The sequence below is a fragment of the Silurus meridionalis genome, chromosome 20 (genome assembly GCF_014805685.1).
Source record: "Silurus meridionalis isolate SWU-2019-XX chromosome 20, ASM1480568v1, whole genome shotgun sequence".
NCBI lineage: Eukaryota > Metazoa > Chordata > Actinopteri > Siluriformes > Siluridae > Silurus > Silurus meridionalis.
In genome coordinates, this window is record NC_060903.1 from 2,722,341 (window position 1) to 2,750,327 (window position 27,987).

The 27,987-nt window shown below is 40.4% G+C and overlaps 1 protein-coding gene across 2 annotated transcripts; it reads left to right on the plus strand.

The window, feature by feature from the left end:
* On the plus strand, positions 1-27,935 carry cables1 (Cdk5 and Abl enzyme substrate 1). Of its 2 annotated transcripts, XM_046876723.1 has the most exons (10): positions 1-1,774; positions 11,125-11,196; positions 11,748-11,840; positions 14,280-14,357; positions 19,640-19,748; positions 20,409-20,562; positions 21,509-21,612; positions 25,007-25,113; positions 25,206-25,413; positions 26,115-27,935. In XM_046876723.1, exons 1-10 carry the CDS (start codon positions 1,242-1,244, stop codon positions 26,253-26,255), a joined length of 1,599 nt encoding a protein of 532 aa, XP_046732679.1. In that variant the 5' UTR covers positions 1-1,241; the 3' UTR covers positions 26,256-27,935. The 2 variants fall into 2 exon arrangements, with proteins under 2 accessions (XP_046732679.1, XP_046732680.1); XM_046876724.1 differs by lacking the exon at positions 14,280-14,357 and having other exon boundaries at positions 2-1,774.
* Positions 27,936-27,987: the final 52 nt, after the last annotated feature.

Here is a 27,987-nt window from a genome sequence, read left to right on the forward strand (position 1 = left end):
GGGATTTGAGCGAGTTTGATGAGGTCCAAATTGTGACGTCTAGACGACTGAGTCAGAGCATCTCCAAATCTGCAGCTATTTTGGGCTGTTCCTGGTCTGTAGTGGTCAGTATCTATCAGAAGTGGTCCAAGGAGGAAACAGTTGTGAACCAGCGACAAGGTCATGGACTCGATGGGTCAGGACTGTCAAGTCAAAAACCTTTTATTGTCATTTCAACCATGAAATGAGACGTTTCTCCAGAACCCTGGTGCTACATAAAACAACATAGGACTGTTTTGGCAGCAAAAGGGAAACCAAAACAATATTGGGCATACAGGACAGTAGGTTCTTCAGAAAACAGCGTTGAGAAGCTGTTCATTAATCGAAACTTTTAGCAATATTTCATATGCACCACAGTGTCTTGACCACAAGATGGCGCCACTACAAAAGCAAACTCCTTTTTATTCACCTTGAAACATGGTACAGGTTTTGTTTTTGGACTTTTTTTTTTAACTGAGGGGTTTAATCACAGATGCTGATTATTATTTATTAATAAAAATGCATAATTAGTTAGCTGAGAAATTTATTATTGTTTTCTTGGTTATTTTCTTGGATATTTCTCGGTTATGGTTATCATTTTTAATAATCTTTAAAATATATTATGCGTATTGTATAATGTTGCATTGAGTCAACTATATAAACCTATTTTTTTTTTACTCATATGTTGTGATATTGTCGTGTGATAATAATATATGATAAAAATAATATATAAAAAATTGCAATATTGAAAATAATATCAGTAATAATATTAATAATTATTATAATTATAATATTAAAACCACTAATATGTAATAAATATATTTAGATAATGAATAAATTATATATTTTATACGCATTCATATTGTTTTTGGTGAAACTCGAAGGGGGGGAGGAGCCAAAACAAAGAGGTGGGGAGAATGAGGTATGATTTCCTTCAATCTGATTGGTCAATTTCGTGTTCCTGCGGCGCGCACGTGACCCCCACTTTGTCTCCCTCCGCGCACACGCGCGCACACGCACGAGTGTCGCTCTAGTGGTTAAATCAAAACACAACAGCACCGAGTTCTCTCTCTCCCTCATCCCTTACTTTCTGGTTTCCTCCACGCCATGACGCGGTTGTGCTGAAAGCGCGGCGTTACTGCGCGTCCTCTCCCGTTCCCCCCCTCCCCGCCCTATCCATCCCGCGGCGGCCCGTGTGGAGGACTGGGAGCTGCGGCTGCGCCATGGCGGCCGCGCCGCTGACGAAGCGCTCGGGGACGGAGCCCGCGCGGAGGCGCGCCGCGGACCCCCGCAGGAGGCAGGCGGCGCTTTCGTTCCTCAGCAACATTTCTTTGGACGGGAGGCCCGTGCGCGGGGATTCGCTCTCACTCGGGGAGGAGGACGGCTCCCTGGAGGCGAGGACGACACGCAGCCCGGTCACCGCAGCCGAGGAAGCAGAAGAAGAAGAGGAGGAGGAGGAAGAAGAGGATGAAGAAGAAGAGGAGGAGGATGACGAGGCACGGGTTTCGAGCAGGCGCGCCAGCTTCGTCGTCGGCGCGAGCCCTCCCGCGGACGCGCACCTCTACCACGCGCAGGTCTTCGGCTCGCCTTTCTCCTCCGCGGCCACCACCGCGCGCGGCCGCCTGCACACGTTCACTCAGGGACTTCCGCCCTCCGCGTGCTGCAGGCAGCAGAGTCCTTGCTGCCCCGAGGTAGGAGGAGGAGGAGGTGTTGGAGGACACATCAGCACCTCCGCTTTCGACTTGCACAAGTCCAGGTACACCAATCGGCTCATCGACACCGTTTTATGACGTAAATGCTGACACGTGCCCGCGTACACTGCAAAACAGCGTTTTATGACGTAACAATGTTGACACGTGCGCGGTTTTGCAAACATGTCAATGCTCCAACCAAGATGTTCACGTGTTTATATATATTTTTTTATTAGTTACGCATGCCAATATATTTACTCTACTTCTTATTATGGTGGCTCTAGCCCCGCCCCCTTTATCCTCTGCCGCTCTCATTGGCTGTTCAGATTCTCCTGTTTTCTTTAGAAATTCCTCCTTGATTCATAAACACTTGCCCATTTTACCCACAATGCAACTTTCCTGTTAAGTAGTAGGATTTGAAACCTCTCTAGGTGAAAGATGCAGCGGCGCTTTAGTGCTCTCAGCCTGCCGGGCTCTGTTACCTCCTCGTATGTAGGTTCTCATCAAACTTTCATGCTGAAACCACCATCAATACCTTCACCACCATCGCACTCGTACGCCGCTTACTTGAGTCTCTGCCCCAACTACATCCGATAGCTGCCTCACGTTCCGGCAACGAACGAGCACCACGTTCACAGATCCACTGTACGCAGAAAAGTATTTGGACACCTGACTTTTCCAGCCATGTCTGGTTCTTGAACTATGAATTAAACTAGGAGACCCAAACCTGTTCCAGCATGACAATACCCCAGCGCACAAAGTCAGCTCCATGAAGATCTTCTTTACAAAGGATGGAAGATCTTGAGTGGCCTGCTATAGACCTCAAACCCTACAAAACACCTTTGGTATTAATTGGAACGCTGACCACACACACCCCAGTCCTCCTCACCTCACCTACATCTGATGTCTGACTGAGCACAAATCTCAACAAGCTCATTCTCAGTCTCAATCTAGTGGAACATCTTCCCAGAAGATTGGAGCTTATTATAATTAGCAAATAGGAACTACATGTGTAATGGGATGTTCCAAAAGCACATACCAATGTTATGGTGTCCACAAACGTCTTTCCAGATCAGTGTATGTGGCAAAAGTGCTGACACTGGAGACTCCTTTAACTATTTCTTCAGGTTGTTCCTCATTCAAAGAGTGCATGCTTTGCTAAATTAGCAGTTCTTCAGCACTATAGCCTGTGTGTGTGTGTGTGTGTGTGTGTGTGTGTGTGTGTGTGTGTGTGTGTGTGTGTGTGTGTAAGGAAGTCAGGGTGCTTGAGCTTATCTCTGAGTCCCCAGCTGGAACACTGTTCACAGGCAGGCTACCGGTTTGACACCAGGGCATTAAGATTCATGAGACTAAAATGATGGAGGAAGGTGGTGAGGGAATCATGTGATCACCAACATGCTTTAGATGCATATCAGCTATAGTACTATAGTCGATTAGTTTTTTTCCACTCGAGCTTCCAGACATCTCCAGGAAGTCCGTGATGTTGTTAGATGTTTTTCTGTAGCCGTAAGTCCATTTTCCTGCAGTCAGCTCCACCTGTTTATATACAAAAAATTATTTCAGGAACCTCCTGAAATAATAAAACAGGTTTGTACGTATGTCATTTTGTACTTAATAAATACAAATCAGAAATGTTTCCTCAGTACAGTGACGTACGTTGCTGTCGCAGCGGAAAACGCGTTTGTGCGACTGTTTTTATTCCCGCAAGCCAATCACGCCTGGAACTATAAAATAATAACCCGGAACAACTGCTTAAAAAATAGTAACACACGCGATAGTCATCCGTTCAGTCCTAATCGGTTCCAGACGTAATTGTGTGTTATTGTGGTTTTACCGTGAGATATTGTATTGTGTTCTCTCCAGATTCGAATGAATCCTTCGTGTTTTTATTGGAGACTTAAGGAAATTCCTTGGGGGGAGAAATTTAATTAAACACAAGGTCAGGTCGATTAGACAGCCGAGTTTGGGGACTTGATGTGTTTTTTAATCTGCACTGTTGATTGAGGCTCCCACATTCCTCCGTTTAACATGCGTACACACACACACACACACACACACACACACACACACACCCGTTTCAGTTTTGCTGGACTCCCACAAACTCATTCAGATTCAAACTTGTTGTTTGTCCGTCCTTATGAGGACCTCTAACTTATGAGGACCTTCTCCAGAGATTTAAAGCAGCTAGTTAGTGCTACAAATTGATCCTCATGAACTTAGTAACATAAATTAGGCTTCTTTTAGTTGTACATATTTATTTGTTTGTTTATTTATTTTTGGTTTACAAAATCCCCGGGGACCAGATAAATGTTCTCCTTAGATTTACAGTAAGATGGTTAGATTTTTTGTCCTCATTATAATATTAGAACATGCCCAGCAAACACACACACAAGCCCTTTTGCTTTTTACACACACACACACACACACACACACACACACACACACACACACACACACACACACGCGCGCGCACGCACTTTCATCAGCTCTGCTGGACTCCCATTACTTCATTCAGATACACACTCATTGTTTGTCTGTCCTTATGAGGACCTCTAACTTATGAGGACCTTCTACTAAGATTTAAAGCAGCTCATTATTGCTACAGGTCGATCCTCATGAACTCAGTGACCAAAATTGGTTCTTTTTTTGTTGGATTTGTTTGATTATCAATTTATTCATCATTTTATGTATTTTTGGTTTAGCAATACATTCTTATAAGATTGACAGTAAGATGGTTAGATTTCGGTCCTCATTATGATCCTAAAACATGCCCAAGCAAACACACACACACACACACACACACACACACACACACACACACACACACACACACACACACACACACACACTAGCCCTTTTACTTTATTTCACACACACAGGAGCAGCTGGTGAAAACAACCACAGGCTCCTGGCTGTAAGGAAGGGCCCAATGCCCAGTTTTTATTCTCCCTCCTTTATACCCCTCCCTTCTTCTTTTTCTACCTTCTTTCCAACCTCCACTTCCTCTCCCAGACTCCCTCCTGCTGCCCGCCCTGCCACTCTTCACCACAGCTTTCAGCCTGGCTGCCAAGAATGGCTTTGTAAAGGAAACACTTAGCAAACGAGTCACTGGGTGTTTGAAGACGTTTAAGGGTCTCACACACACACACACACACACACACACACACACACACAAGAAAGCACGTTTCAGGCTTTAATATCTGTGGCTGTGTTGAGGTTTGTCTCTGTGTCAGTGGTTTTGCAGCTACTGAGCACAGCACAACCCTTCACCCTTCACCACTCGGCATTGTGTAACTCACCGCTATCTGCCTTGTCCAGATCCACCCCGAGCCACGCCCTACAATTAGTGCTACACTTTCATGCAGACTAAAAGCTTAATAAACGTGACGTTTGTAGCTGCAGAAGACGGCGATGAAGATCTGCCAAAAACCCAACACTGCCCAGATTTTGTTCAGGCAGGCGCATCAAATGAGGATTTATTGGATTTAATCAGGCTGAAACATGAAAGCCGATATGTAGAGTTTATTCCAAAATTCAAAAAGACTCAAAGTGCTTGTTTTATTTCACGTTCTTTTCAAAATCGTTATTAATAATTTATTAATTATATTCTATTACTTTGTAATAATCTGCGTGTAACACGGCTTAAAGGGAAAAAGTTGAATCCTGAGAGTTTCTCGGTATTTGGGGCACTTCTGCTTCCGTGGATTTAACAAGTCTGTGCGAATGCTGACATCAGATTCAGAACATCCGAGCGAAGTCTGAACACATGCTTCGTCGAGAGACATGAAACTCGAGAGAGTGAATCAACGCTGCTTCTATTTTCATAAAAGTGACCTAGAAATATTTACTGAATTTTTTCTGAATACTTTTCCTTTCCAAATAAATGGAGGTTATTATTAAGACCTGACTACATCTGGATTATATCTGTAATGGGATGTTCTTCAGGGATGGATTACGGCTGCAATGATCGGGTGTCCGAATACATTTGGCTGAAAGGGTTGTTCACATTGCACTTTACTCTGAGTAAGATCCCAAACCAGATCCTAAATTGGATCCCAAACCGGATCCCAAACCACATCCCACATCAGATTCAAAATCAGATCCCAAATCAGAAGCCACATCAGATCATACAAATTGGATCGCAAACCAGATCCCAACAATCCAACATCAGAACCAGATCTCACATCAGATCGCAGGTCCCATATCAGATCACAAATCATTTCTCAAACCAGATCTCGCATCAGATCCCAAATCAGGTTTAGCATCATGTTTTCCATTGTTAAGTTACACTGTTTGGAGCAACATATGCCTCATATCACGTGCTTTGTACCGTCACAGAAAACCTTTTCCACAGGCCCAGAGGCCACGCCCCCCTCTGCTGATACATTTTCCGTGATTGCGCACACTATATTTCCAAAAGTATTGGGTCACCTGACCTTTCCTGCTATATGTGCTTCTTTTTCAAACTGCTACCCCAAAGTTGGAGGCACTCAATTGTCTTTAAATGCACTCTAATACAATTTTTTACTTGAACTTGGAAACCCAAAACCTGTTCCAGCATGGCAATGCCCTTGTGCACAAAGTGAGCTCCTTGAAGATCTGGTTGACATGCTTTGGAGTGGAAGATCTTGCTGCTATAGAGCTCTGATCTCATCTCTACTGAACACCTTTGGAATGAATTGGAATGCTGACTGAACCCCAGGTCTCCTCACCTGCATAATACCCTTGTGGCTGATGAACACATGTATCCATAAACACACTCCAAAATGTAGTGGAACATCTTCCCAGAAGAGTGAAGGGAATTATAAGAGCAAATTGGGACTAAATGTGGAATGCGATGCTCAAAAATCACATACCGTACTTTAACCAGGTGACCCAATACTTTTGAAAATATAGTGTATACAGGCTCCTTCCTGGAGATCAAACTTCACCTCGTTCAGGATCCGTGCTTTCGCTGTTCAACAGCTTTTCTCATGTTTGTTGACATCCTGATGTTGCAAATATGCTAATAAGAAGTCTAATTTAGATTAGGAATCAAATATCAAGGATTCATTTTTAATTGTGGGTAAAATATGAGCAGTTTGAACAGGATAACGCAGGATACCATCTGCTCAGGGATTCGAATGACCTGAGGTTTCTCCTTTCTCTCCGTCTCTCCAGGGTTCCATTATGTGTGAAATGTGTACATGAACGCTGATTTACAGTATTGGGAATTAGTTCCCTGACCGGGACTTGAACCCGGGCCACGCCGGTGAGAGCGCCACATCCTAACCACTAGACCACCAGGGAACCATAGTATTGGGAATTATTGAACTTGATTAATCCCAGTATAAAAGAGGCAAGAAGGGGTTAGAATGTCCCTGGGTTTGGATCAGTTAGGACACTGTAACCCCTGATTCATATCTTTTATTATGAATAAAACCACTTTTCGGTTTCTGTGATGTCATCAGAGTGTGATATGTGAGGAAACTTGCCTACCATCAGATTTTATTTCTTACAAATGGATTCTAATTTGTTTTACTGACTCATGAGCAAATTCGACACACTTGAAATGAAATATAAACCCTTCTGTATTTAAGGTTGAGGACCAGAAAGCTGGAGAATCAAATCCCATAACTGTTGAAGCCAGAGTTGGGGGGCGGGGCTTATACAGTCAAAAGGGTTTTAATAGATGAACCTGAGACGAGTGAAGGATGAGGCATAGACAAATTACATTTTTTTTCCTTCTCCCTGGAAGTGATATGCTGTATTATAAGCTTTTATAGTTTGAAAATAATAAAAAAAAAAAATGTATAAAATAAATAAAATAAACAGTATTATAATGGTATACAAATGGTATGGTATACAAAACTATAGTTTCCGATTTGTATAATTTGTAAAATAAACTAACAATGGAATAACAATATGGGGGAAAAATGGATTGCTTTTTTTTTTTTTTTATAAAATAAATAAAAAAAACCTCTGGAATAAAAATATGAAAGAATTCATTGCTCCCTTTTTTTTTTAAATATAAAATAAAATAGAAAAACAGTTTAGATATGGAATAAAAATATATTTATATAAATATTTATTTATTTTATCTTCAAATAAATATTTTCATGAAAGTATAAAGAAAAAAACTCCACAAAATACATGTCCATAATGATAGTTCTTAAGAATAAAGTGCAGCTGAAGTAGTAATGTATGAGGGTAATTCAGCGTGTCAAGGTCCAGGCAGGGACATAAACCAGTTCACTCGTTGCCGCATTCCTTCATGCTTCATTGCACTTAAATCGAGCGCTGCAGTGGGACAGGGCCTGTGTTTTTTTTTCTTTCTCTTTTTTTTTTTGTAGCACATTTTCCTGACATCACCCACATTCCATGAGCATGTTTAACCCTCATGAAATACAGCAGCAAGAACGCGAGAGCAGATCGAAAGACAAAAACCCACTCCACGTATAGATCTTTATAAATAGTTCTTGCGAATGCTTTCAGTGTTTTCAGGAACTCCGTGACGTTCCATCCTGCGGGATTTCCAGAACAATGGCGCCGTGTTTATTAGAAAGGACGAATGAGGAAATTCCATTGTGCAGTAATGCCGAGCTCTAGTTCGGGAGCATGTTTGTGTAGGACCGATCTACTCGTGGTGGTGGTGTGTGTCAGGGAATGAGAAGAGTGGAGTCTAAATGTTGCAGCTAATTGTTTCATTGATTTAGGCATTGAATGAAAGTTTGTGAAAAATCCAATGCCTTAACACCTCTAGTGCTATCACCTGAGCATGATACTTATGTAATGTTATCTTTACAAAAGCTTGAAGGACTTTAATCCGCTTTCTGTACAGATATACCTTGATCTTTGCCACTGGTCTGGTCATACAGTGCATTTGAGTGTAGAGATTTGTGTTAATTGAGCGACAAAGGTGTGAGTAAAGTCAGGTAGTGATGTGGGTGAGGTGAGGAGCCCTGGGCTGCAGTCAGCGTTCACACTTGTTCATGTTTATTAGGATTGAGGTCAGAGCTCACTAGCAGGCCACTTAAGATCTTCTAAACACTTCCAACCCATGCAAAAGCAGATCTCCATGGAGTTGCATTTGTGCACAGGGGCATCATCCTAAACAAGTGTGTATCTCCATGTTTGTGGTAACAGTTTGGGGAGGAGAAGTCCCAATACTTTTGTCGTTATAGTGCATATGGCGAATGTTAACGTATTCAAAAAGCGCTAAAAAAAAACAGCTGTAGCGACTGTTGATTGTAGTTACACTGATCAGGCATAACATTATGACCACCTTCCTAATATTGTGTTGGTCCCCTTTTGCTGCTAAAACACTCCAGAGCAGTAACATCATGAACTTCTTCAGCAGTTTGAGCTACAGGAGCTCGTCTGTCGGATCGAAACCACACGGACCAGCCTTCGCTCCTCACGTGCATCAAAGGGCCTTGGCCACGTGTGACCCTGTCGCCGGTTCACCACTGTTCCCTTCTTGGAGCACTTTTGATAGACACTGACCACTGCAGACCAGGAACATCCCACAAGAGCTACAGTTTTGGAGACGCTCTGACCCAGACGTCTAGACGTCACAATTTGTCAAACAAACTCGAATCCTTAGGCTCGTAATAAATCCACCCACTAACAGGGGCCATGATGAAGAGATAATCAGTGTTCTTCACTTCACCACTCATAATGTTATAAGGTGATGTTATGATGTTATGGCTGATCTGTGTATATGAAATAAACCAACACCTTCAGCACGGTGGTGTTTATCAGACATCACTGTTTATAAATGATACTCACGTCTCTACATTTTGGAAAGCACCGTTTCTCCTTGTCATAAAGCCTATTCTTATCTAATGTCATGTTCTCGGAGCTTCAGTAGAAGACTCCTAAAGGCAGTGGCATCCTCAGGGTCCTTAGACCGCTAGTTACCTCAGTGTATGGGGAGAAGCCATGTTGAGCTGGAGACGTTGTTCACAATCGGTGCTGCAAACCATTGTTTTCTCCCGGCTGCACAAAACACGTTTTACCTGTTTATTATTAAACTAAAGAACGATTCTTGCTGGAAGAGCCGGAACAAAGTCCTGTTTAATGTTTAGGAAAATGACTCTACAAAGTAAAATTCGAGACGCTTCGAAGGGCCGATGGTTTCCTTGTGTTTTGGTCTGATGAATAAACTGAATAGATTTTCCCCTCCTTGCTTTCATTCGAAGGCTTGTTTTTTGGACCTGCATGGTCCCAGTAGGAGCACCATAACCTGCTTTCTCTTCCAGGAGAGTGAAAGTTTTCCAGCGTGACATCTCTGAGATGAACGATAAATGAGAAGAGATAAAGACGGGTGTTGCGTAAAGGCTTATCAGTGATCTGAAGTGAAGTATAGTGTACAAGTTAGAACGGTCCCTGTATAAAGAGGTCACCAGACCACCAAACATGGGGCCAGACACATATGGATTTCGGAATAATACTTCACATCACGTTGTAGTCTTCCTCTTCCAGAAACACCTACCATATACTGTGTAATGTTTCAGAAGGTGGACAGGGATCTGATGGTTACCACAGAAATAGAATCCTGTTTCTATGGTAGTGACGAGCGCATCGTGAGGGTTTCATACGCACGGTTGCTGAATGATGGAGGATTCTTAGTTGTTCTTTCTCAAGCCTTATTAATCAACCTTTTACTCGTCAGATGATCAGGAAATGATTGTTGCGTGAGTGTGTGGTGAGTTTCCTCCATTGAGAATGCAATGATAAACTGGCTCCTCCCCTTTTGCTGAACAGACCCCTTCAATTTGTTAGACTGACTCCTTTTATTTGTGGTCAACTGTCTCCTCCCCTTTGTGCTGAGCTGACCCCTTCGATTTGTGGTAAACAAACTCCTGCCTCCTTTTGTTAAACTGGCCCCTCCCCTTTGTGCTAAACTGTAGACTGACCCCTTTAATTTTTGTTAGACTGACTCCTCCCATTTGTGTAATTATGCCCATTTTAATATTTGTGTTAGACTGACTTCCTTCCCTTTGTGTTCAATTGGCCTGTTCAATTTGTCAGATTGGCTCCTCCCCTTTTTGCTATACAGACCTCTTATATTTGCGTTAAACTGTCTCCTCCCATTTGTGTTAAACTGGCTCCACCCCTTACATTTGTTTTAGTGTTCCCTCCCATTTGTGTCAAATGGGCTCCTCCCCTTTTTGCTTTTACAGACCCCTTACATTTGTGTTAATGTGGCTCCTCCCATTTGTGTTAAACTGACTTTGTATTAGACGAACTCCTTCCATTTGTGTTGAATATATATGCTGTTTTACATTCACTGGGTCACAGTACATCTTCAATTCTGGTTTATTCGGGTTTAATCTCTGTGTAGAAACATTTTAATGGCTGATCAATTAGCTTTGTGCAGAACCTCGCTAACTGTGTTTGGAAGCTCACACACTCGTCTTGCTGTTCTCAGGCGGAGGCTAATTTCCCAGCGTTCCTCACTCGAAACTCTGGAGGACATTGAGGAGAACGCTCCTCTTCGCAGGTACGGAGAATTTCACTGCACACACATTTTTTGTCCTTTGTTTTATCTGCTCCAACAACTAGACAATATATCATGCTTATATCAGCGTGATATCAACAATAATTTATATTATTCTTTATTTAATTTTTGTCGTGCTAATCTAAAGCGACTATTTACACAAAACACATCAACAGCTTTCTGTCTAATGTTTTGGCTGTGCAGTGTAACTACATACACAAAAGATTGTGGACACCTGACCATAATTCCACATTTAGTCCTCATTTGCTGGTTTAATGACCTCCCACTATTCTGGGAAGATGTTCCACTAGATTTTGGAGTGTGTTTCAAGAAAAGGGAAAATTTCATGCTACAGCAGCCATAGTCATCATATACAATTGTCTGCCTCCATCTTTGGGGTAACAGTTTGGAGGAGAACCACATATCACTAAAAAAAGTCGGGTGTCCCAATACTTTTTGTCCATGTACGTATTCTCGGAAGGAAATTGAACCTCCTACAAGAGACAGATAACATTATACACTAAAGCTTCCACACTCTTTCCCTTTTCCCTCAGATGCCGGACCTTATCAGGTTCACCTCGACCAAAGAGCTTCAAGAAGGTCCACTTTATCAAGAACATGAGGCAACACGACATCCACAACGGAAGGTACATACACACACCGCACAACTTCTCAGTAAGTTCCTGTGAATGTTGAAACTCCTGGATTTAGGATCCTCAAGAGTCTAATTCCTGGCATGCAGCCGGCTTTGAGGTTCTCCATTTCCATATGATTTAGAGCTTCATACTTTGCTTATGTTATGTTGAAGTTAAATAACGCGGGGTAACGTGATCAGTGGTTACAGTTTAGAGGTGGGGATCAGAAATGGTGCAAGTTTACATTTCAGGACTGTTGAACCACAGGTGTCTGATCCATAACTGTACTGTATCTCAACTTGCTTTAGATGGAATAAATCCTGTAATCATCCATGGAATGAACATAGCAAAAAAAGCCTGTGTTTGTTTTGTAAGAAATTTTACCATTCCAGTATAACGATGTCACACAATTTAAAATTCAGTTTAGGTTCCCGACTTTTCATACACCGTTTTCCCTTCAGTAGATTTGCTGCACTTTAGGTTTTTGTATGAGGTTATGTATTAAAACTTTATAGCAAATGAGGAGAAAGACGGTGGTGCGATTTACAAACGAGTGCCAAATACAAATGATAGCAGGTTTTTGATTTAGTTTGCATTGAGAATGTAAAAAGTGAGAGGAAATATGCATTCAGACACTTGTTTGTGTTTACGTATGCAAATATATGTTTGAGTTTTTTTTTTTTTTTGTACAAATATTAAAAAATGTTCCAGATGTAAATGGTGCAAAAACATTGAATATGGCCACATCATCAAAAACCAAATAAAATTAAATAAAAAAAAGGGTTTTGGGATGTTTGGATCACACAATCATGGTAATCTTTAACAGACTCATCCACCATGACTTCGAAAGTGTGTTAAAAAGATCTTCCACCTTCTACCTTCTCCATGAAGAGCTTTAAGAAACTGTCTGGTTTCACTGCAAAGAGCTTCAAGATGCTGCTTCCCTTTAATCATGGAGAGCTTTATGATGTCCTTCAACATTCACCATGAATAGCTTAAAGATCTTCCACCTTTGCCATGAGGAGCTTAAAGAAACACTTTCACTTTCATGAAGATCTTTTAGAAGCTGTTTCTCCTTTTTCATAAAGAGCTTCAGAGAGATTTTACATCCTCGCCATGAAGAGCTTGAGTTAGCTTTTACACCCTCACCATGAAGAGCTTTAATAAGTTGTCCAACCTTCACCACAGAGAGTTTTATGAAGCTGTAAAACCTTTATGCTGAACAGCTTTAGGAAGCTGTCCAGCCTTCACCACAAATAGCTTTAAGATTTCCTTTCACCTTCACTATGAGGAGCTTCAACATCTCCTTCACCATCACTTGCCTAAAGTATTAAATAATATTTGAAAGATAAAATATACAGAATCATAGGAGTCCCTTAAGAAGACTTGCAGGATAACCTGAAAGCAGCAGGAACAACAGTTACACAGAGAACAATAAACAACAAGCAACAACATGATCATCTTTGTTCGGACATCTCACCTGAGACACGGAAACATGGCATCTACACGTGATCATTTGGACAATTTACAATTCTTTAACTTAAAAATAAAGAACACAAACATGTCTGAAAACACTGTTTCCTCTCACTGTATAAGAATCTAGCACTTTGTCAGTTTATAAAACGTTTATGTGGCGTCATTACAAACATTCTCAAAAAGATTTTTGGATAGCGGGTTTGCTATGACTTCAGTGATGTACGTGTAGCATCAGGCTTTACTATAAACGCTGTTGCACGTGTTGTCGATATTTTTCTCCTCAAGAATTTATGCATGACTTCTTTTTTTTGTTGGGTTTTTTTTTTTTCATTTGATCTTACACTTCAGTATTTTTACACACACACACACACACACACACACACACACACACACACACACAATTCTTGTATACACTAAATGGACTAATGTTTTTGGACACCTGACTATAAGATTGGTATGTGAACATTCCAGTCCACATTTAGTCTCCATTTGTTGTTATAATAACCTCCACTCTTCCGGGAAGATGTTCCACTAGATTTTGTGGAGATTTAATCAACCATAAAGGTGTTAGTAAAGTCAGGTACTGATGTAGGTGCTGTCAGGGTTCACATTCATCCCAAATAGGGTTTGGGCTCTATAGCAGGCCACTCTAGATCTTCTACATACTTCCAGCCCATGCAAAGCAGATCTTCGTGGAGTGGCTTTGTGCACAGGGGCATTGTCATGCTGGAACATGTTTAATTCTCCTAGTTCGAGGGAAGTGAAAATTTCAAGCAGTACCCAAAGACGTTCTATACAATTGTGTGCCTCCAAGTTTGTGGGAACAGTTTGGGAGAGAAGAAACAAATATGGCTGGAAATGTCAGGTGTCCTAATGTCCATGTAGTGTACATTTCTAATATATGGCTCCATCTTCTGATCTGTTTCTCAGCATAGTTCACTGAATTAGTTGATTTATTATTTTTTGTCTTTATAGGATAGTCCTTATCAGTGGCAGAAGATCCTTCTATAGTGTATTTTCTGTCCTGCCCTATCGAGATTGTAGCCAAACAGGGTATGTATTCTTCAGCATGTAAACCTTTTACTTCATCACGCCTTTCTCGCTGCTTTTTTCATTTCTTTTCGGCACTTGCTCCTAATTTTACTTCACAAACTGACACATGAATTGTGTTTTTCTTTTTGTTTGGAGATGAAGCAACTAGCATGTAGCATTATTAGCTGACCATTTAACCCAAAACAAAATTTCCATCAAAACATTTATAGTTATTCAAATAATTTTCCTCAGCGCATTTCTGTGAGGAAAAATCCAGAAAATTAGCAATCTGGCTTCTTGTTTGGTGCATAGACTAGCTACCATATCTTAATGCAATCAACATGTAGCAATTAGCTAAAAGTTTACTGACTTTTACTTTACTGAAAAATCTTCAGGCAAAACAATTTCATTCTGTTATATACAGAACTGTTGAAGCTTGCAATGTGGCTAATTTTCACACTCTTGCTTAACTGTTTAAGTAACTGTAATTGTTGTTGGGGGTCCAGGAAATGAGCGATCTGGTTTTTTTTTTTTTGTGTAAAGGCTGCTAGCGTAAGATATTGGCGCATGAAGCATTGCTAGCTGGCTCTTTACTGAAAACATCTAGTCAGATTGTAGTACAGGACCCTGTTCGGAATGTGTTTTTGGAGAAATGTTCACACTAAACATCAGAATTTGTGGTGTTTTTTATTTTTTATTGTAGTATTGTTGCAGCTAATTCTGAGACCCTCTGCTTAAAAGCGAAACTCCAATTTTTCCCTCAAGTTTGAATTTTTGTTTCTTTTTGTCCTAATTTCTGAAACAAAAATGAAAACCCATATTTTGTCCAACTTTAGTGCTTTACAGCTACAAGCTCAATGCAGATAAAAAGTAATCAAAGTTTTGATTTTACATGAAGTATGAAAACTTGCTGCATTACTAGGAAACAAGTGAGATTTCTTTGAGGAAAAATCCAGAAAATTAGTAATCTGGCAAATTGTTTGAAGATTGCTAGCAAGTCAAATCTATATATATTATTTCAATAAGGATGTAGCATTACTTGCTGTTTTCAAGGAAAGGAAATGAATAAATCTTTGTCCTACGTTAGTACATGATGTTTTTGTGGTACGTGCCGCGTATCTGAAAGTGGTTTTTAAAGAATCTTCACGCTAAACATCAGCATTTGTGTATTTTGGAGAACTCCTGTAGCTAGCAATGTCTAATTTTCAGGCTTTTGCTCAATTGTTTAGGCAAAATTCCCATTAGATTTTTTTTTCCCAACACTCATTTCCTCTGTTTGGCTTTTCCTCTGTTTTTTTTTTACTTTCCTGCATGATTAAGTGGAAAACACACGCTTTGTTTATCACGTCTAACGCTAACATGGTCAGAAAGTTCAAAACGGAAGCTTATGACTACACGATGAAGCTCTTATTTGGCTGCTTCACTTTGCTGCTTAGACCTGATTATTCATGAATATTTTAGTCGCATTCATAAATGTTTTATTTTTTATTTATTCACTTATTTATTTATTTTGCTGCTGCAGTGCGAGCGACGCTTATTGACGCGAAACACAGCGTCGTGGTCACAGCTGGCATCGTTCACAACTTACAACGCAAACAGTTTTACATGCTTTTTTTCTTTAGAAGGGATTTTTTTTTTCTTTAACAAATCTAATACCGATTGAGTTGTTAATCCACCTCGGGCAAAACCTTGGCGCAGACTCCAGACTGCGAGATTTTGTTTCCTCCTATTTAAACAATAGCAGCTTCGAGGCATATGAGCTCACAGAGTTATTATTGTCTCACGACTGGGTTATGACCTTGAGAATAAAGCGAGCATGTTAATGATTATTGGTTGGGGGGGAATAAAAAAACGCTGTTTTACAGTTTTGCATAATACTCAAGACATGCCACAGTAAGTGTAGTCAAGCTGGCAAAAGTCTGCAAAACCACGTTTTTTCACGTTTTTTTTGTTTCTATGCATCAACACAAGAATTGGACAGTGAATAACAGCGAGAATGTTCGGTGGACAGACATTTTTGGCTCTAACGGAAGAACTTATGTAAGGCACAGAACAAGAAAGAAGTTAGAGATGATAGGTTGTGGTAGCAATGTTGGTTCAGTATTTCTTTCAGTATTCTCCAACCTTCCCTGCTCCAAACAACCCCAAACAGTTAACCTCCATGTGGGTGTGAGGGAGTCTGCAAACATCTTATCTACTGTTCCATGCCATCAAAATACATTTTGGTTTGGTGAAATGGTACATTTCAAATTCGTATATCTTCTAAATGATTCTTTTGTCCTTTAAACTTTAAAGCTGATGTCAGTGGTGGACTCTAATGAAGTAAATGTATTACTGTGTTACTGTGCTTATACCTGTATATTATACCTATACTGTATCTATACCTGACTTTTATTTTAACTTCTACATTTCAGAGTCAAACATCTACTTTTTACTGAATTACATTTTAATTCAGACGTTCCTTTTTATTTATGAGTATAAAAATGTAGCCAAACACGCAGCAATCCACCAATCAGGGTCGAGCGCATGCTCTGTTTTGAACTGGTTTTGATTGGCGCTTGGTGTATCTACTGATCACCAACATACAGTTCAGCATCAGTTCAACAGCAAGCAGAACATTTAGAGAGGAATAAACGATGAAGAAACTCCAGACTTAAACTCACCACAACACTTGGAACCAAATTTACATGATTTAATTTTTATTTAGTTAAAAAGGTTTTGGGTTCATGATAATTGTAATATAAATATCATTAGTGACTATTATCATTCGATTCATAGTTTGAGTCACATTTAAGTCTTTTCCACATTAACTGAGTTGGTTAAGTAAAGAGTCTTGTGATAAAAATGATAATAGGAACATTTTAGCCGTAATAAATCATAGTACAGTGGAACCCCGGTGTACGAGTGCCTTGTAGTACGAGGAAATCGGTGTACGAGTGGTTTTACTAGTATAAATATTTGTCAGGAGTACAAGCATAGGGGAACACGAGCGGTTTTCAGGAACAAATTAATCTCATACGCCGCAATTTTACTTTTAATGGAGTCATATTTTATCTCTACTGTAACTCAACCACATGGTTTGTGTACTTCGTCCACAACTGTCTGATATATTAATACTGAAGGCAACAGAGCTTCGATCCTGACTTCATGTGGTAGCTGCTAAAAATATCAGTTTAAAAATAAGCACCCTGGCAACCGAGGTACCGTCCTACAGATAATGATGAATGATGTAAGATCAATCGGAAAGGGTGTTTTTAAAGGCGATGCCAACCGAAGCTCGTTTCCTTGCTCAGTTCAATCTGGTGCATCTGAAACACTCCTCACATGATGCTTTCTTAATGTGTCTAAAATGTCCAAAAATGCTGACAACCGAGTGCATTGTCATGACAACAATGACTGGCATTAAACACACACTTGTATACTCCCCAACCCACCCACACACACACACACACACACACACACACACACACACACACACACACACACACTGTTGGATCTGAAAGCTGTAGCTGTTTGGCTTGTGCTGTAGTAATCTGTTCTGCTCCCTCCTGTTCGTCTGATTGATTTTGGCACAGGGAGTTGACCGACGTATCGGTTCGCTCTCCAGAGACCCTGATGGTTGTATTCAGATCGGTTACATCAGACACGGAGCACACACGGTCCTGTTTTTCATTTTGGATAGGAAGTGTATAGCACTTGTTTTCTCGCTGTCTTGTCTCGCTACGTCGCTGTCTAAGCTTCCAGCAAATACATCTATGGGTTGTTTTTTTTAACAGCTTTCGAGCAGCTGTGTTGCTTTTTCCAGCTGCTGCATCACTTTTCTTTGAATGCTCGGTGGCATTTTTTTTTTTTTTTTATAGATCATAGATCAAAAACAGTTCGGCCTTATAAAATGTACACAATGTTTGGTGAGAATAGCAAAGCCGTTCAGCCATGTCGAATTAGTTTTCTACCTGATGAGAAACGAGAGTCACTTTCATATTCTATGTTGTATATTGTAGAACGATTCCACTTCTGACGTATAATTAGACCTCAAAAAGGTGGAGTTGGGACTTTTATGAGCTCCGAAACGTCTGAGTGTCATTAGCTTTGTATGTGAATAAAATACGTAAATTGCTTTTATAAATGGTAAAAAACTTTATATCGTGGAGTTGCTTATAGCGGATCGCTTTTTTTTTCTCACATTCCAACCAGTCTGATTTTTGTTGCATACTCCTTATGGTTCCAGCTCAGCCTCTGCTTCTTGCGTCAGTCTGATGACACGCTGACTGTTAGAAACTAAAGCACAACTTCCTCTTGCACCATACAAGCATGTTTTTTTTTTCAGCATTTTTTTATTAATTTATTAATTTATTATTTTTTGCCCCCACAGAGCCAGATTTATACAGGTCTGATTTATATACAGTTTTTTTATCTCGAGTGCGGTGATATCCAGGTTTTTCCCCCCAAGATCTGTTCATATTTAAGGAAGTGCATGAATTCTGTCACCCAGGTGTGAAATGTAACAGAGCGGTGATTCAGACTCAACTCGCTCCTGCTGCGCTCGTGAACACACACACTTTATTTTATTAAATTGGTTTAATAGTAAATGAATCCGTTCCCCTTTTATTTTTTCATTCACAATCTACAATAAGAAGAAGAATACAATTGCTACAGATAATAATAAATTAATAAAATGAAAATATATATAATATTGTTAATAATTAGAAAAGATTCAATAATAATAACAATATTAATTGCTACCAATATAATTATAATAGCATAATAATAATCATATATAAAATTGCTAATATAATAATTACTAAATAAATGAAATTGCTAAATATACTGTTCATATGCAGCATTTAATCCACATGTTAATGAGTTAATGATTTAATAAGCACTTTCAGATTCAACTAACAAAATTACAGTAATCTACTTTTGTATGGTGTGAAATAAGCGATTATGGTTTTAACTGCATAATTAATACATAATTAGTCAAAGTATTTACATGTATGTGATTTTAAAAATGCTGTCATAATTATTTATTTTATTGATTCATTTCTTTACTTCTCTAAATCAAAAATTATCATTTTTTTTTATATTTATACCGATTATAATTTGCATAATTAATAAAATAAATGGAAGCGTTAGTTCGAAGCGTATCGTGTAAGAAATAACAAATAATCAGCATGATGAGAATTGTGTGTGTGTGTGTGTGTGTGTGTGTGTGTGTGTGTGTGTGTGTGTGTGTGTGTGTGTGTGTGGTGGGTGGGTGGGTGGGTGTGTGTGTGTGTGTGTGTGTGTGTCTGTCACCCCGACAGAGACGGAGTGAAGATGGAGAGCGGGCGTCAGCGTCACCCCTCAGGCGGCGTCAGCGCCAAAGAGATGGTGATCGGGCTGGAGGGTGTGGAGCTCGGCGCTGACGGCAAGGTGAGGCTGCTGTGTGCTCGCCTGATTTCATTCCCCCTGTTTAATTAAACATCCATATTTACCATGATCCTGCAAACCTGAACACATACATATACAGTGCAGTTGAATAGTCTTAGTCTATTAAATACGAATATTTCTGATTTGGTTTAGTCCTCGTGTATTATTAATTCAGTAGAAAAATCTTTTTCCCCGAAAATATATTGCATATACTCTATACTCTTCTGGGAAGATGTTCCACTCGATTTTGGAGCGTGTTGGATTTGTGCTCGTTCAGCTACAAGTAAGGTCTGGTACTGATGTAGGTGAGGTCACTCCAGATCCTTTACTCACCTCCAACCAATGTAAAGCAGATCTTCCTGGAGCTGGCTTTGTGCAAAGGGGCCATGTCCTGCTGGAACAGGTTTGGGTCTCCTAGTTCAAGTGATGGGAAAATTTCATTCTACAGAATCCAAAGACCTCTTGTACAATTATGTGCCTTCAGCTTTGTGGTAAGACTTTGGGGAAGAATGCATGTTTAAACAAAATGGCAAACTTGTAGGTTGTATGCACTCTATTTTTAAGCGCACACACACACACACACACACACACACACACACACACACACACACACAGTTTCCATAGTGACATCGATGCCTTTTTTGCACTTCCATGTCCCCACAGACTGTGTCCTACATGCAGTTCCTCTACCCCACGAATGTCCTCGGTCGCCGCAACACCATCGATTCCACCTCGTCTTTCTCTCAGTCTCGTAACGCCAGCCATCGGAGCCTCATCCTGGCACGCGCCAACAGCCACCAGAGCAGCCTAGATACGGGTGCGTGTTGCCAGATCCTCCTTTTTCCCACCTTTTTCGCCAGCTCATCATGCCACACGAGTTTATGAAGGTCTGCTAGTCCAGGTTCATTCAGCACTTTTGGTTACGCAGGGGACCCCAAACTTATTTCTATGAGGGCCAGATAATTTTAACATATTTAATGGGGGGGTTTGGGTTAGTGTGTAACACCAAATTACATGGGCAAGAGTATACCAGTATTAATATGTAATATGTGGTAAAATATGTGATTTTATCATGAATTTAAAATTATTAATTTATAAATGTAAAAAAAAAGTATAATTAATACATAAATACAGCACGTGCCGCCCACAATTCGCCTTTAGAGGCCGCTCTCGTAATGGCAGCGGACTGGACACCGGAAAAACTATCTGTATGGATTTTTGCTGATAGTTCCAGCAATCAACGTTCTGTGCCTCGATCTCTGTTACTACAGGAAATTTCTGTTTGTAAGTCAACCGTTATAAAATACCGATATGATATTTCCTAAATATTTTTCTGCCATTGTTCAGAGGGCCATTCCAAATGTGGGGCCATATTTTTGGGACCCCCGCTCTAGAACATCCATGGAACATCCATAATAGAACATTTTATAGATTTTGGATCTTGTCATGAGAAGGACTTCAGTACCTTCTTGTTTTGTCAAATGAACACTGGAAAAAAAATTTTGGGACAAAAAAAAGCTTCATTTTTAAAAGGGTAATTTTCCTTATGCATGAAGATTCTTGGGACACCCTGTAACACCCTGTTGCTAATAAAAACATTTCTATTGATAAAATCATCCCTCCATCCCTCCATCCATCCCTGTTCAAGCGATCAAATTCACATTCAAAGAAATCTGGAACGTGTTAAAGAACGTGTTGAAGATGTTTGTATATATTCCTGGACATTTTCCTGATGTTTATTTGCTCTCTGTCCTGATCCGCAGGGAACGAAGTGGTAGAGATCAGGGAGTATGACCCCAACCTTCTGGACGACCCTCAGTGGCCATGTGGAAAACATAAACGCGTGCTCATATTTCCTTCCTACATGGTGAGTTCGTGTTTTTTTTATATACTATAACACAAAGCTACACTCGTGTTCTCACACTGTCCTGCTGTGAAACTTCACACAACTTTAATGCAAAAGCAGCTGTTCAGTGATCAATAGATTCAATATAAATTTTAACATTAGAAATTAGTCCCTAAATATTTTGGCCCTAATGAAAGAGCCAGATGCTGGTGGTGAGGGAAAATCTTCCTGAAGAAACCTTGAGAGGAACCTGACTCAAAAATGAACCCATCCTCATCTGGCTGACACTGGACTGGTTTGCTCTTATAATAACTTCCACTCATTCTGGGAAGATGTTCCACTAGATTTTGTGAAGATTTGTGTTCATTCAGCCACAGGGGTGTTAGTAAAGTCAGGTACTGATGTAGGTGAGAAGGTGAGGAGGTCTGGGGTGCTGTCAGCATTCACATCCATCCCAAAGGTGTTCATTAGGCTTGAAATCAGAGCTCTATTGCAGGAGATCTTTCTCAGCAACCCATGTGAAGCAGATCTTCATGGAGCTGGCTTTGTGCCCAGGGGCATTGTCATGCTGGAACAGGTTTGGGTCTCGTAGTTGAAGTGAAGGGAACTTTTAATGCTTCCACATACAATAACATCCTGTACAATTGTGTTCCTCCAAGTTTGTGGTAACAGATTGGGAAATAAGCACATGTGGCTGGAACAGTCCGGTGTTCCAATACTTCTGACATTTAGTGTACTTTAGGATATTCATCTGAAGCCATCATCATGAGCAGCTGAAGAGTATCTGATATACGGCATCAGGACATCACGGGGTATCCTGGAAATAAGGATGGAGATATAAACACTGACCAAGCACCTGCCTAATATTGTGTTGGTCCCCCTTTTTCTCACTCGGACCAGCTTTCACTTCTCCACGTGCATCAATGAACTTCGACCGCTCACGACCTTGTCACCGGTTTACCACTGTTCCTTCCTTGAAGCACTTTTAATTGATCCTGACCACTGCAGACCAGGAACATCCCATAAGAGCTGCAGTTTTGGAGACGCTCTGCCCCAGACGTCTAGACGTCCCAGTTTGTCAAACTCGCTCAAATCCTTACACTCGCCCATTTTTCCTGCTTTTAACACGTCTTTGAGGACAAAATGTTCTTTCCTTTTCAATTATGTATGTGTGTGTGTGTGTGTGTATATATAATTGAAGTTATAAAGCGTAAGGTCGAGATCTTTTCTCTGTAAAAGTGCTACACCTCATTTCTAATTTGATACACGATGCATCAGCTCTACATATTTGCCCGGAGCGAATGTTTCTCCAGTTCTTTGCACTTGGGCCTGTGGGCTCAGGTTACACAAAACGGCACAGAAAGTCCTCGTGCAGGTTTCATTGTTGAGGAAGGAAAAGAATAAAAGACCACCTGGTGCTCCAGGATGGAATTTTGAAGATGTCGATTTGATGTCATTAGACACGCCGTTGAATCCGGTTCCACTCAAGGGTTCTTCCTTGAGATTTTTTTTTTCTTTTACCAAACTTATTCATTTAAAATGTATATTTATAGTCTCAGTCTATTCTTTTCTGAAAAAAGCTGCTCTGTGATGATGCTTATTGTTTGAAGCGCTATACAAATAAATTGTATTTAATATATTTATATTTTACTCTTACATGAGCTTAATGAGGTTTTGGTTTTTTTTTTTTAGTTTTGTATTTAAAAAAAAAATAAACGAGCGACTACAACTACGGTCAGATTTCTCATTCTTTTAATTCATCATCTTTCTCTCTCGCAGCGCTGCATGTTATAAGGCTTCGTGTTCCAGCGGAAGCGACTTTCTTTATTGTGTTTACTTAAAAGGGTTCATTTCCCCGCTCTGGCTGTGGTTTTGTTTTTTGTGATGAATAGTGCGCTTGTGCTTCAACCAAAAAAATGTCTTTATTTATTTATTTTTTGGTGCCTTGCCCTCTTTTCTGCTTCCTACTGCTGATTAAGTCGTAGTGTTTTCTGTTGAGAAAATGTTTCTTCATATATATAATATTTACGGTTATTATTGTTATTCAAATAAAGGAATTTAGAAAACTTTTGAAATATTGTTATTCGGGAATATAGTGTTGAATAGAATAATTTTTTTAGAGAGTATTAATAAAAAAAAATAAATAAATAAAATATATATATATATATATATATATTTATATATATATAATTTTTTGAAAAAAATACATATTTATATATTTATATTATTTAATACATATATATAATTTATTTTACATGTGTATTTATGAGCATTTAAATAGCTTTGTTTTGTTAAGTAGTCTAAATGACTCTTTCCTGAACAATTCAATTGGCACGTCCATCTGTTTCTCCACAGCAGACTGTTCTCCAAGCGCTTTCGAGGAAACGTGCACGGCACCAGGCGCGTTCTCGCAGCCAACGTTTCATAAACTGTGGCCGCTGATGTTTAAATTTGCGCTGTTTGCGTAGCGAACTTCTCTGGATGATCAATTTTAAGCTGCGTTTCAGCAACAGCGCCCTCTAGAGCCACAAAATACGATGGTCAAAGAATCTGGTGTAACACCAGCGGCGTCTTCGCTGAGCAATCGCTCATATTTTAAAAGAAAATAAATAGAAAAAAGAAAAGTCGTGCTCCGAAATCTCGAGCCATTGAGCATCTCAGAGCGTCAAATGGAAAGTAGGGGTTTTTGTCTCTGAGGAGAAATTACTGCTCGGTTCCTCCGTCCTGAACGACAGCAGCCGAGATGAAGCACAAAGCTAGTGTGTGTGTGTGTGTGTGTGTGTGTGTGTGTGTGTGTGTGTGTGTGTGTGTGTGTGTGTGTGTGTGTGTGTGTGTGTGTGTGTGTGTGTGTGCAAATAATATACTGCATTTCAATAATATATATTTTCAGAGAGAGAGGAGAACCTAGATAGATAAGGAACAAAAATGAATAAGTTGATAGATGCACAGATGAGATGGATGATGGAAAGATAGGAAAAAAAACAATTGATGGGTTGATGCACAGATGGGATGGATGGATAGGAAGATAGACAGAAATAAAGGATGGATGGATGGATGGATGGATGGATGGATGAATAACAAATGAATAAGTTAATAGATACACAGATGCACACAAAGGATGGATGGACAGACAGAGAGAGAAAGGAAAAGAACAAATAGATAGGTTGATAGATACACAGACACTAAAAGGAAGAATGGATTGATGGATGGAAAAACAGTGAAAAAACAACAATTCTAAAATCGGTGTATGTACAAGTGAAGTCAGAGTTAGTCGTTGCCATAGAAACCATGATAAATCGTGGCGTGTTGTTGCCACGCAGCTGTTGAAGAAAATGAATGAATGATTTGAAAAGGCAGTGAGAATGTGTGAATAAATACTAACGTGTCTCTAACACTCATCTGCTTCCACGTGCAGACGACGGTTATCGAGTACGTCAAGCCCTCGGATCTGAAGAAGGACATGAACGAGACGTTTAAGGAGAAGTTCCCTCACATTCGCCTGACGCTGAGCAAAATCAGGAGGTAAAGCCGAACGCGTGGTGGTGTAGCGGGCGTATGAGGCGAGCGAGTGTGTGTGTGTGCACGGCTGACGATCGTCTGTTTGTGTGCCGCAGTCTGAAGCGAGAGATCCGGAAGCTGGCTCAGGACGAGTGTGGCTTTGAGGAGCCCACCGTAGCCATGGCCTTTGTGTATTTCGAGAAGCTGGTGCTGCAGGGGAAGCTCAACAAACAGAACCGCAAACTCTGCGCCGGAGCCTGCGTCCTCCTGGCAGCCAAGATCGGTGGAGACCTCAAAAAGCACGAGGTCAAGCTCCTGATCGACGTAAGTGCGCTCGGATTTCAGCCCCGAGGGGTCCGGCGTCTGCCACGGTCACGGCGAGGCTGAGAGTGAGGTTCCTTCTATTTCAACGATTCGTTTATAATCCGAATGATTCACGAATCATGATTCAACATGATTCTCTAGTGTCTGCAAAAGTTGGGGATTCCCCCACTGCACCCCAAACCTCCTCACCTCACCTTCATCACGACCTGACTTTACGAACACCCTGTGTGGAGGGAATTATAACAGCAAATTAGGACTCCATGTGGAATGAGACGTTCGAGAAACACATAATCTCGTGTCTATATACATTTTTAATTGAGGGGGAAAAAAATACACAAGTTTTAAAAGTTAAAGCACTGATTTTCGGAGAGTAAATAATTAACGCAGGAGCCGTGGGATTACCCTCGTGCCGTCGTCACGGTTTCTCATTTAACGCTCTTCGTGTTCTCGCTTCAGAGTAGCGAGAAATCGCAGGTGTCTCTGAAAAGTATTGGAGTAAAAAGTCATATTACGCATTCAAATGTACTGAAGTAAATGTTTCTCATGATGAAATTTGAAGAAGAAAATTCTCACTCGTATCTACGTATCAAATCTCGCACATTATATATCTTCACATCTTCACATACATGATGTTCATGATGAAGCTCAGCCCTGGAGGCCTGCTCTATAATAAATAAGCTGCTGGTGTTTTTGCTCTGCAGAAACTGGAGGAGAGGTTTCGGGTGAACCGGCGCGAGCTGATCGCCTTCGAGTTCCCCGTGCTGGTGGCTCTGGAGTTCAACCTTCACCTCCCGGAGCACGAGGTCATGCCCCATTACAGACGCCTCCTGCAGAACTCCTAGCAGCAGCTCTTCATCGGAGAACGATGCGCTCATTACTCTCTCTCTCCGAACCCTAGAGAAGCTCTATGCACTCATCCATGAAGGGAGGAAAAAAAACACATTTCAGCCAAAGTTTGTGGAAATTCGTTTGCCTGCGCAGGTTTTAATAGACTTGTTTGGTTTGGCTTCATCAGTGGATCTCTCGCTGTTTTCTTCTCACTTCTCGGCTCCGATCCGAAAGTGAAGCCGCTGCATGTCTCGTGCTGTTTATAGCCTTAAAATCAACCTGTGAATGGACAAACTTTTTAAAGATGGCGACGACTGTTTTGTTTTCTTTTCGCTCAGAAGGACCTCGTACGTTTTTTTTTTTCTCTACAAAAAGTGCACTTTTTCGGGGAGGGCGGGTTTCCAGGAGGTCAAAGGGCGCTCGTTACATCTGTAGGTTTTCTGTGAAATTCCTTCTAAGCAGCACTCTAAGCATGTTGAACCATAACCAGTTCCTGTGCAGGAAACAGCCGCAGACGACACGACCCTTCATCACGCTCCTGTTACTCTTTTATCCGTCTCCTGTTTGTTTGTTTGTTTTTATGACGTAGTGGAGGAGGTGGTGGTGGTGTGACGAGCCACCATCGCGGTCACTGTCCCCTTGCTCTATGTTAGAGTGGACTCTCGGCACGTTTCTAGTGCTACGCTCGAGGAGGGAAGACGTGTACAGAAGGTCGTGCTGCGAATTAAAAACCAACGAGGACGATGTCGAATTTTTTCCCGTCACTCCAGCGCTGTGTATCGAAGACCTACGCAGTATTAACACGGGGGTCCCATTATGAAAGCTAACTTGCACTGGACCAGGAAAAAACATTTTCTACCATCTTCTACTCGCTCTTTTTAATCGTTATGCTTGAATCCTTATAGACCAGATGATTGATCAGAATTATTTTTTTTTTTTTGCGTGTGATTTGAACACATTTTCAGACTTTTGTTGAACGACGGAGGGTGAAAAAGGAGTCACAATATTTACTGGATTGTTTTTTTTTTTGTTTGTTTTTTTTTAATACATTTTTTAAATGTGTACATTTACAATTTTAGGGTATACGGGACACAAGATTACGCCTCCAATATTATTATATTCGCATGACATTTAAAAAACAAAGCAGCCGAATTCCTGCGAGTGTTAATTCATTTATAATAATTCACCCGTTTTTTATTCTATTTTTATTTTTTTTTTATATTTCCTATTTTACCACCTCGTGAGATTCTTCCCCAAACCTGTTGGTGAAACGGCTGTGAGAATCCATCATTATCTCTAAGCTAATTAAAGAAGGGAGAAGTCGATCCTGTAGCTTTGGACAAACAAATGTTCAGCAGCTCACGCAAAAGGTGGGCTCTGAAAATCGATCGAGCAATTAATAAACTTCGTTTTTTTAAATATACCGAATAACCAGCCTCAGGAAAACATAGAGCTGAAGTACTGCAACACTAACGGGACAAACATTTTTTTTTTCTACATAATACACTTTTTTTTTTTTTTTTTTTTAAGAGCGTCTTATATTCCAGGAAATACGGTGCATTAAACACAGTAGCAAAATTCCCAATAAAGAGAGAAAAGTATTTCTATAATCGAATGAAAATGATTGTAAAAAAAAAACACTTGTGTAAATATGATGCTTTGCTTGTTAATTAAAATAAGGAGGATGAATCATAGTTATTGTGTCTTTCTCTCTTTTTGGTTTGTGGGTTTAAGATTCAGCGTAGC